Source organism: Talpa europaea (assembly GCF_964194135.1).
Source record: "Talpa europaea genome assembly, chromosome: 16".
NCBI classification, from domain to species: Eukaryota; Metazoa; Chordata; class Mammalia; order Eulipotyphla; family Talpidae; genus Talpa; species Talpa europaea.
The window spans coordinates 50204113-50215474 of NC_140084.1; the positions used below are offsets into that span (position 1 = coordinate 50204113).

The window sequence follows — 11362 nt, forward strand, 5'->3', positions numbered from 1 at the left end:
GGTCTGGGGGAGGGGCAGGTGATAAGAACCCAGGACTGAGGGGGGGGTCCCCTTCTCCTTCAGGAAATTCATGAATCCGCACCCCCCCCCATTGTTGAAGTTCATGGAGCCTGTCTCGGCTCTTTGACAACACTGGAATCGGACCCTTTCCAGGTACTTCCTCCTTGGAGGATGGAGTCGTCCACCTCCGGGCCCCCCTGGTTTGACATCCCAGGCCTCCAGTTCTCTTCTCCTTTGAGAACCCAGGATTCCAGGCCCCCAGCATCCTCGTTCGAGGATCCAGGAACCGCCGCTCCAGCCAGATCCCCCCCCCGCCCCTCCCTCTTCGAGAACCCTCCACTCCAGACCCCCCAGACCTTCTTCCAGAGGACCAGGAGTCCAGGCCTCCAGCCGCCCCCTCTCTGGGAGCTGAGGCCCCGGCTCCCTAAGGGCCGGCAGCGGCCCCCCAGCCCAGCCGGGTCGCGTGCACCCCGCGCGGGTCAGATCCTCCCGGGCAAAGCCACAGGCAGTTACGCCACCTCCAGCCGGCCGCGCGCCCGGCGCCGCCCCCGCACCCGGCCGCCCGCCGCCCCGCAGCGACCCCGCCCCGCCCCGCCCCGCCCCGCCCCGCCGCGCCGCGGGGGCGCCCCGGGCCCGCAGCCCACCTGGGCCCGCGGCTCCGCGCCGCGCGCGGGCAGGAGGCGGCCGAGCAGAGCCCGCCGGCCCCGCCACGCCTCCCCCGCCCCGCCCGGCCCGCGCGCCCGCTCCCGTCGGGGCCTGTCGGGAACGCGGCCGGGGCCCGGGCCCGGCCCCGTCAGGCTGCGGCGGCCCCGGAGGCGCTCGGACCCGACCGAGGAACACGCGCCCGCGGCCGGCCCCGATCGCATCCGCCGAGCGGCAGCCCGGAAAGGGGCGGGCCGGGCCGGGACCGGGGGGGCTGGGGGAGGCGTCGGAGCCCGGGAAGGAGGCGGGGCCTCCGCTTCGGGCTCCTTCGGGGACGGGCGAGCGCGGAAGCGCGCGGCTCGGACGCAGGCGGGGCCGAGGGCGTCGGCTCGATGGGGGGGGCCGTGGCCGCCCGGCGCCCGGGTTTGCTGGAGGCGGAGCCGCGTGTTCGGGAGGGGGCGGGGCCACAGGCTGGACGCCACCAGGAGGGGGCGGGGCTAGGGCCGGCGGCCCGGGGGAGGGGGCGGGGCTCCGGCCAGGCGGGCTCGGAGGGCGGGACCCGGGCAACCCGCCGAATTCTGGGGCGGAGGGGGCGCGCCTCAAGGGGGCGGGCCCAGGGCGCCCCTTCAGGGGGAGGCGGGGCGACGGCGCCGCGGGGCGGGTCCCGGCTGTCCCTTTTCGCTGAGGTGGCTGCGTGACGAGGCTGACGCAGGGGTCGGCATGGGGGGTGGAGGCAGCGGCGCGCGGCGCGCTGCGTAGCCGGTGGCTCCGCCGGTGGCTCGGCCGGGACCGCGCGCCGACTCGCTGGGTCCGTCGGAGGACGGCGCGACATTCCGCAGGGGGGCCGGCGGGGACCGAGAGCTCCGAGTGGGGTGAGCCCGCCCGGGCGGAGGCCAGCGGGCGCCGGGGGCGGGGCCGCGCGCGCGGCGAGGCGGGGGCCGAGGGCGCCGCGCAGGCCGTGACGTAGGGGGCGGGGCGTCGCGCGCCGGCTCCGGGCCCGGCGGCGGCGGGGCGGTTCTCGGGGGTCCTGCTCGGAGGGAGACGCCCTGAGCGCAACCCGGCGGCCCGGCCAGGGGAGGGGCCGAGCTCCGAGCCCCGGGGGGCGGGGCCGACACCTGCCGGGAGCTCCGGCGAGGAGACGCCCGCGGCGCGAGGGGGCGGCGCCAACATGGACGCTGCGCGGGGGCGTGACCTTGTGCTGCGCGCGGGGCCGGCCCGAGTGCGACTGGCGGCCCAGGGCCGGGCGGGACCCGGGCCGCTCCACGAGGGGCGGGGCCCGGCCTCCGGGCGGGGCGGGCGGCGAACCGCGGCCCGGCCGGGGCTCCGCCCCTGGCGTCTGGGCGGGGCCTCGCCGGGGCCCGGGAGGCGGTGGGGTGCTCCGGCGGCGCGGCGGGTGGGGTGACCGCTGTGCCCCGGCTCCTGCAGGAGGATGTTGGTGGTGGAGGTGGCGAACGGCCGCTCCCTGGTGTGGGGGGCCGAGGCGGTCCAGGCGCTGCGGGAGCGCCTGGGAGTTGGGGGCCGCACGGTGGGCGCCCTGCCCCGTGGGCCCCGCCAGAACTCGCGCCTGGGCCTGCCGCTGCTGCTAATGCCCGAAGAGGCGCGGCTCTTGGCGGAGATCGGCGCCGTGACCCTGGTCAGCGCCCCGCGCCCGGATCCCCGGCAACACAGTTTGGTAAGGGGGCGGGCTGGGTGCGGGAACTCCCTGGGCTTGCGGGAGAGAGACTGGACGCCCGGAATCCAGGTCTCTGGGTGGGGAGGGTCTTGAATTCTGGAATAATGTGCGAGTTGGACACTGGGATCCCCTGGTTCGGGCTCTTAGGTTGGGAGGGGCCAGGGAGTCAGGATCACTGGAGCATGCCTGGATCCTGGGATTCCAGCTAAGTTCCTTTCTCAGGCTCTGGCATCCTTCAAGAGCCAGCAAGAGCAGGGCTTCCAGGAGCAAAGCGCCCTGGCAGCTGAGGCCCGTGAGACCCGGCGGCAGGAGCTCCTAGAGAAGATTGCAGAGGGCCAGGCTTCGAAGAAGCAGAAGCTAGAACAGGATTCAGGGACTAACGAGAGCCAGAAGGTCGGTGGGAACCCACCTGTGGGAGAGAATGAGGCCAGTGCCAGCCGGACTTCTGGAGAGACCGAGGAAGCAGGTGAGGGTGGGAGCTGGGGTTGAGGGACCAAGGGACGGAGGGAATTTGAGGATTTGGGCTGCAGGGCTTGGGACTCCCTGGGGATGGGGAGTTCTTGGTCCCTAGAGTTACCGAAGCCTTGAATTCACTTTCCCCAGGTTCCTCCTCTCCGCAGCCAGGGCCTTCAAATGGGGTAACCCCCTTGCCCAGATCTGCTCTGCTGGTCCAGCTGGCCACTGCTAGGCCTCGTCCCATCAAGGCTAGGCCCCTGGACTGGCGTGTCCAGTCCAAAGATTGGCCCCATGCTGGCCGTCCTGCCCACGAGCTGCGCTACAGCATCTACAGAGACCTGTGGGAACGAGGCTTCTTCCTCAGTGCTGCTGGCAAGTTTGGGGGTGACTTCCTGGTCTATCCTGGTGAGTTTGGGTTGGGACCTCTAGTTGCTGTCTCTCTTTTCACAAATGCCACTCTATTCTACATTTTTCCTTTTTTTTATTTCATATTCTGGTAACCTCTGAAACCAAGGATGGACAAGAAACCCTTGGGAATCCAAGATCACATGGAGGGCAGTTTAGTGATTCTTATTAAACCCTTGGTTTGACTCAGAAGTTTCATTTAAAATACTTAGATATGTGTACAGAATATACGAAAAAAGTACACTACAGGATTCTTTGCTTTGCTGAAAAGTTAGAAAACAACCAGAGTCATTATCAGAAGGGCAGCGATTAAACATTCTCGTTAGTTGTCAGAGAAACTGCAGTACTGTTGCCAGAAATTGATGCGGGTCCACATACGTTTATGAAAAAACGACTGTAGGGAGAAAAAAAAGAGTAGTTTGTAGAAAACATGTATGGTAAAATGCAGATCATGTTTTTGTTGTTTGGTAGTTATATAGGCATTAAGTAGCTTGTAAATCATGCTTCCTGTGAAAGCCTGTGAGAAGGACTTAAAATTGAGTGCTAAGTAGATTAAGAGAGTCCTATCAAGCAAGCTAGAAGGCGTGTCAAAGGATGAACTCCAGGGCCTACCCGCTGGCACAGCGGGTTGAGTGCTGCTCTGTGAAGCTGTCTGCAGCCTCTTCAGCACGGGTTCAATTCCCGGCCGGCCTGGGAGAAACCCACATGGTGCGGCAGACCTCTCCTACCTCGCCTGCTGCTCCCCTCAACAGTGTCTTTGGTTCTTCTGCCTGTTCTGCTCCCTGCTCTGTCTCTGGTGAATTCTCTCACCCTCCTGCACCTCTGACCTGTACCCCAGTTCTTGTATAAATAAATAGATCTTTAAAAAAAACAAAGGATGAACTCCATCCCAACAATAGTGCTTACCTCTGGGAGGGAATTTGTATCAGATATAGGTTAGTTAACTTACAAATTTGTAGTCAAAAAAAAAAAAAAAAACATTTGAAGTCAGAGTGCCTTTATTGTGGAAAAAGAGGCTAAAAAGATAACCTGCAAAAATCACCCTTTTTGTTCCCCTACGAACCAAGGAAATACAGAAATATAGAATCTGATAAGTGGTTGGAACTTGCCCACTAAGTCTTCTACCCATGAAATCTTCATGGGTGAAAAGTATAATAAAGTGACTGATTTAGGAGCTAAGACGGGTTACCTCGGCTTAATTACTTCAGTACTATTTCTTGGGACTCTTGTATGTAAAAGACTTTGGTTTGGAACGTGAACATTGAGTTTACTAAACATAGTGCTAATGCCTAGTTCTCTTCTAAGCTTCAGTTCGACCTTCTAATCTTTTCTAATCTAGCAGATTTTAAGGGATCATAAATTCATGTTTCATCCCATTTGCAAAAGGAGTTTAATAGTTTTAAGTATTATAAACTGCTGCAATTTAAAGTTGAGGATAGTTTCCTTTTCAAGTCCTGCAGTTTTCATATTTTAGAACTTGCAAATAACTTAAATCTAGTCAATTATAAATGGGGTGAATTTTTCTTTTTTGTTAACCCATTTATTATATAGGCTGGCAGTGTTTCCAATTGTGGAACTTCTAATGGTCTTTTAATTCCCTCAGTCTTCTGGTGACAGACTTGACTGTGATGGCAGAAGCGATTTTGTAGGTCCGTGCACCCCCAGCCACCATTTTCATTCAGGAACCAGAGTGCCAGGTTCCCAAAGCACAACTCCTCATCTTGGTTTTGACACAGGAGGAACGTGTGTATTTGGCATGTTGGCTGATTTCAATTTCCTTCACCCATTTTCCTGAGGGAGGCACTATAATGAGTCCCGTAGTTACCAGTGATACCCACCTTCTTGGTGTTTGTGGTCATGTCTGCAAACTAGGTGAGCGCTCAGAGAGTAAATGGGGTGAATCTCTAAGCGTGTATGTACTAACACTGTTAACAGACTTATAAAAACTTTCAGTTTAAAATGGCAAGATTAAGTTAGTCAGTTACTCAGTCATTCATTTGAAACTGAACCACACGCTGGCCTAATAGTTCAACATTTCTAAAACAATACTCATGATATAAGATGTACATACAATCTTGTTTTCCAAGGATTAGTGTTCATGCTCTGAATCTCTTAAATATTTTTAAATCTAAATTTTCCAAAGGTAAAATATGCTAAGCCTCAAGAAAATAATTTTGACCTAACTTCTCAAATATGTTGTTTTGCGTAGAATGGGTATAGGCCAGAGGTGTGGGGAGGTGAGAGGATTCATCAGAGACAGAGTGGGGAGCGGGACAGGCAGATTGACTGAAATACACTCCTAAGGGGAGCAGTGGGCAGACGAGAGGTCTGCGGCGCCATGTGGGTCACCTCCCTTGCCGGGGATCACACTCAGGCCATAGAGGTGAATAGTGCTAAGACTCAAACCTCCAGGTCACCAGGGAGGCCTCTTTCTCAAGCATTTGATGCTCCCTTCTCTGCTGACTAAGGTGTCCTGACAGCCCCTGGTTCTTGCTGGAAACGCCTTTGTAGGTTGCTAAGGCAGTGCTCAGTGGGCTATCTCATTGGCTTGCTCTTTGAGATTTATATGACCTGTTTCTTAATCTTCTGTATGATGCCCAGGCTCAGGTTCCTGTTGCACTTGCTGAGATTCCTCTAATCCAAACTATAGCCCTCGGTCACATTTGGCCCACTGACTTTTTTTAAATACAGTTTTTTGGAATGCCAGCTTGTCCACTTGTGTATGGTCCATGGCTACTGTGGCAGAGTTGAGTATTTGCAGTGTGACTCACAAAACTGAAAACATTTACTCTCTGGCCCTTTTCTGGAAAATTTTGTTGATTCTCTGTCCCATCTATTTATTTTTCCATCCTACTTTTCTTCTTTCAAATCTGTTCAAGTCACTTCTCATTGGATAGTCACACTGTACTTTTGAGTTCCTCGTGGCTTGCATGGACGTTGTGGTCCTAGTTCTCAGGTCATGACAGTGGTATTTTTCTCTGTGTGTGTGTTGTTTTTTGTGCTTTATCTCAATTATTGTTTTTTAAGTAAGGTTATGTTATGTATGCGTGAAAACTTGTCTCCTCTCCCCTTTCTCCCCATCCAGGGTATCATGGACTGTTGTTGAAGGTGGTACATTCTTTTAACCTTAGCAGTCTTATGGACACACCATGCATTTAACCCATCTCTGGTTTGTTTGTTTCCATTGCTTAGCATTGTAAATGATAACAGTGACCATCTTTATAGGTATATTTTAGTGCTGCTATTCTTTTCTTTTTTTTAAAGATTTATTTATTTATGCATACAAGTTCTGGAGTACAGGCCAGAGATGCTCGGGGGAGGGGGGGGGTTGACAGGATTCACCAGAGATAGAGTAGGGAACAGAACAGGCAGATTGACTGAAATTCACTGGTGAGGGGTGCTGCGGGCAAGGCAGGAGAGGTGTGTTGCGCCCTGTGGGTTGCTCCCTGGCTGGCTGGGGATCAAACTCGTGCTGCAGAGGCTGCGGATTGCTTCATAGTGCAGTGCTTAACTCCTTGCGCCACCAGGGAGGCCCAGTGCTGCTATTCTTGTAAGAAAAAAAAATTCGTAGAGGTAGAATTGATGTGTCCAAGGCTCTCTGTTTTAGGACACTCATAGCAGTTGCTAAGACATGTTCCAGTGTCGTCCAGGCCTGTGCCATTGGAAATGGCTGCATGCCTCTCTTCTCACCCAGGTGACCCACTCCGCTTCCATGCCCACTACATTGCTCAGTGCTGGGCTCCCGGGGACCCCATCCCACTCCAGGACCTGGTTTCTGCCGGCCGCCTGGGAACCAGTGTGCGGAAGACACTGCTCCTGTGTTCGCCACAGCCGGATGGTAAGGTGGTGTACACCTCCCTGCAGTGGGCCAGCCTGCAGTGAGCTCCAGAGACCTGTGGGATGTGGCTGTGGCGGGGGCGAGAGCAGCCTTTCTGGATGGTCATACTCATCTCTGCTGGGGAGGCTTGAGCACCCTCCTGCCTCTTCCTGTGGTTAGGTTTGATTCCAGACTTACGAACACGAACACTACGTGCTCCTTAAGTCCCTCCTGTTACAAAGCACATGCCAGCTGTGCTGTTTTTTTTTTAGTTACCTATTTCCAAACTGTGAGCTTCTTGAACATCTTGACGGGGTTTGGTACATCTCTGTTTTCTACCCGGCATAGGTCCCAAGAGGTCTCAATAAACTTGTTGAATAAATGTGGAGATTGTGATTTGAATTCTTAGGACAATCCTGGGAAGTGTGGTTATTGGCAGCTTATACAGAGAATGAAAGGCTGGGGTGGGGAATGACGATACCAGGTCACACAGCTGCTAGGTGGCAGGGCTGGAATTTGGGGTTTCAAATCTGGTCTTTCTGATTCTGAAGTCTAGGCTGTTCCTGCCTCACTAAACTTCCTCTAGGAAGGAGTCTTGAAAAAAATATTTCAAATGCACACATCAAAATATCATGAAGAAAAGCTGGGAGGGAATGTTGTAATTTTATTTTATTTATTTATTTTTAACTTTTTTTTTTTTTTTTTAGATTTATTTATTTATTTATTTATGCAAGCACTGGGTACAGTCAGAAACGCGGGAGGGTGAGAGAATTCATCAGAGCCAGAGCGGGGAACAGAACAGGCAGAGTGATGAAATACACTGCTGAGGGGAGCAGCGGGCACAGCAGGAGAGGTCTGTTGCGCCATGCGGGACCCTCGCCCGGCGGCTGGGGACCGAACCGGTGCTGCAGAGGCTGCGGGCAGCTTCACAGCCCAGCACTCAACCGCTGCGCCACCAGGGGAGGCCCAATTTTATTTTATTTTTTAAGATTTATTTATACAAGAACCGGGGTACAGGCCAGATGTGTGGGAGGTGAGAGGATTCACCAGAGACAGAGTGGAGAACAGAACAGGCAGACTGACTGAAATACACTGCTGAGGGGAGCAGCAGGTAAGGCAGGAGAGGTAGAATTATGGAGACAGTAGATGTAAGTGGTTGCCAGAGTTGGAGGAGGAATGAAGAGGTGGAGACCAGGGGATTTTTAGGGAGATGAAAATACTCTGTGATGGAATACATGTCACACATTTGTCTAGACCCATAGAATGTCACCACCAAGTGTGAACCCTACTGTAAACGATGGACTTCGTGTGATGATGATATGTCAGTGGAGGTTCAGCTGTGACAGTGGTACTCTGGTGGGAAGATACTGACAGGGGAAGCTATGTGTATGTTTGGGGGCGGGGGTGGGGGAGGATGGTTGGACTTGTAGGAAATCCCTGTACCGTCCTCTCAATTTTTGCTGTATATCTAAAAACTGCTGTTGAAAGTCCAAAAAAAAAACCCACCTTTTGTGACTGATGTCCCCCCATCCAGTCAGCCACTAAATCCTGTGGGTACTACCTTTTCAATGCAGTAGATCTAGGATTTGACCTCTTCGTCCCATCTTCACTCCAACAAGTTGGCTAAAGCCAGAACATCACTCATATGAGTGATGGCTTCCTACCTCATCTCTTTGACTTATTTCCTTCCCCTTCTTATAGCCGCTTTCAACACAGCAGCTGGCATAATGGGGATTAAAAGCTAAATTAGTCCATGTCACTCCACCATTTAAAACTCCCCTGTATTCCCCATCTGGAAATAAAAGCAAAGATTACAAAACCAGTCTCTGGTCATACCTTACCTGGAATGTCTTCCCCTGCAGGTCACCTGGTCTTGTCCCTCGCTGCTGGCTGATCATTCCTTCACTGTCACTTCTCAGGTCTCAGGCAGTCACCCTTCCTTAAAATTTAACACCCCTCCCAAATGCTCCCCTCCTTCTTGATTATTTGCTGTCCTACTTGCACTAATGTGATTTTGTGATTGCTAATACAAAATACATGTTTGGGTTCTGGCCTCATTCTTGACACAGCTCCTATATTTCTTGGACTTCCTAAGTGGTAAGTAAGAGATAAAGGTGTCCTCCCATTCACATCAGACCTCTATCAACTACATCTCAGTTTATGTTAATGAGGCGACTTGTAAAGCACTTGAGAAGGGACAGGTGGTCAGGGTAACCAAGCACCACCCTGCGGGTCAGGGGTCAGGGTCAGAGGACCGGCATTCAGCCTCCACCAACCCCCAACCCCCAGGCCAGGGGCTGGAGGTTTAACTCATAGCCAATGAGTTAATCGTACCTAAATAATCAAAGACCCAAAAGAATGGAGTTTGGGGAGCTCTGGGGCTGGTGAACACATGGTAACTTGGGAAGAACAACGTGTGTAGAGAGAGCCCTGACACTGCAACTGCGCATCCCGTCCTCCATCCCTGCTCTGTGCATCTCGTCTGGCTGGCTGCTCCTAAGTAACATCCTTGTAGACTAAATCAGTGATCTCACCAAGTCAACTATTTCCCTGAATTCTGGGAGCTACTCTAGGAAATTAATCAAACTCAAGTTGGGGGTCATGGGAACCTCTGATCTATAGATGATACATGTAGTTAATCATATAGTTAACAATTTGTTGACTGTCACCAAATGACATATGTTGGGCCTATGCTAAGACATTGACAAGTAGGGAATGTGAGGTCCCTGCCCTCTAACTTTTTTTGTCTGGGAGATAATCTGTAAACAAGGAAAAAAAAGTGAACAGGTAGTTTGAAAGATGCAGAAATAATGGTGATGATACTACTTAATGCTGAGTGCCCTCTTACTGGCAGACACCATCCTGAGCACTCTGCCCAGACTGGTCCTTTAGCCCTCCAGTAGCCCTAAAGGCAGCACTGCTACCATCTCCATTTTATAGCTGAGGAAGCCGAGATTCATAGAGATACTTGTCCAAGGTTTTGCAGCTGGCCAGTGGTGATTGTTGGTTTGAACCCACACATCTGGAGAGAACAGGCTGGTGTGACAGGACAAAGGAGTGCATGGAGGTGACACTGACTGCTGAGGGTAGAGGGCACCAGCTATGATAGGAATGGGAAGGAGCCTGATGGCCCCGCCTCTAGTTATTGAGAAACTGGATCTACAAATGGACAATGACCAGATCATATATAAAAATAGAACTCTGACCCACAACCTGCAGCACCTGCCTAGGAAACCAGCCCCCCTGTGTTTAAGAAACAGCCCAGGAAGCCAGCACACTTGTCTATAACAGTCATCCAGGAAGGCAGCCAAATGTTAGGGAGGCTTTAGGAAGTCAGACTGTCAACATGCGCAACCATGTAGGAAGCCAAGGTGGTGACATTGAGCTGGCCATTCAGGGCCATGGACTTTCCATTCCAGAACCATGGCCCAATCTGTCTGTAACCTCACGGAGAAGGCCTTGGTGCTGGTAAATGCTGTGGTGACTTTCTCCAGGCTTCGACGGGCCACATGTTGGTACTATGCCAGGCTTGAGCTGGATCCTCCAGCCCTTGCTCAGGTGCTGGCAGCTATTCAGCTGTTCATAGCGCACACTCTGAAATGCTGGACCTCGTTTATCTAACATTATGTTCCCTCTTCTCTGTTCTCTGAGGAGAGAGGCTGGCATTCGGGCAGAGTACTACCTTGTGCATAGAAGAAGGACTGTCACATAATGAAACACTTGTCCAGGTTGCGGACAAGCGGCTTCCCTAGACGGTGGCCAAGGGCCCTGGGTGAGCAGCACCCCGATGTGACCGGTTTCCACCCAGGTCGTTCCCCTCACCCCTTCTCTACAAAAACCGGGCTGACGTGGAAGCCCATGAGGACGGAAAGCCGGTTTGCACGAATCCTGGCAGGCAGGGCTCAGGAGCTGACAGGTTTTGGGGGGTGCTAGGGGTTGGCGTCCCTTTGACAGGAAAGATGACATTCCCTCGTCACGGATTCACGGGGCTTCCCGGCCCGGCGCTCCGAGTTCCCAAGGCTCCAGGCCTCTGGTCGCCTTTTCACAGAGCGGGAGGCGTCTGCAGCCTGGGGAGGCCACCTCTCGGGCACTCAGGCGCGGCTTGGAGGCAGGCGGGCGGGGCTCGTGAGGCCACCCTCAAGGCTGGAGGAGGGTCCCCATTTTTGTAGCCCCGCCCCGGGCGGGGGAAATGACGGTCCTCCCAGCTCCCTCCGCCGCTCTGGCCCAACTACTCGCCTCTTCCACGTTTCCGCCCGCCTACGCTGCTTCTGATTGGTGAAGGAGTGCGCCGTGCGTGATGACGTAACGAACAGGCAGCATATAAAAACGCGCCAGGGCCGGGCGCGCGCCTCTTTCTCAGTTGTCTTGGG

General features: G+C 54.2%; 1 protein-coding gene across 4 annotated transcripts; it reads left to right on the forward strand.

The window, feature by feature from the left end:
• Window positions 1-2071: 2071 nt before the first annotated feature.
• Window positions 2072-7057, forward strand: TSEN34 (tRNA splicing endonuclease subunit 34; the record flags this gene model as incomplete). Of its 4 annotated transcripts, none has more annotated exons than XM_084257548.1 (4): window positions 2072-2314; window positions 2537-2786; window positions 2888-3175; window positions 6870-7057. In XM_084257548.1, the coding sequence occupies 4 exons, from the start codon at window positions 2072-2074 to the stop codon at window positions 7055-7057; spliced, it is 969 nt and encodes a 322-aa protein (XP_084113674.1). The 4 variants fall into 4 exon arrangements, with proteins under 4 accessions (XP_084113674.1, XP_084113677.1, XP_084113675.1 ...); XM_084257551.1 differs by having other exon boundaries at window positions 6957-7057; XM_084257549.1 differs by having other exon boundaries at window positions 2537-2780; window positions 2918-3175.
• Window positions 7058-11362: the final 4305 nt, after the last annotated feature.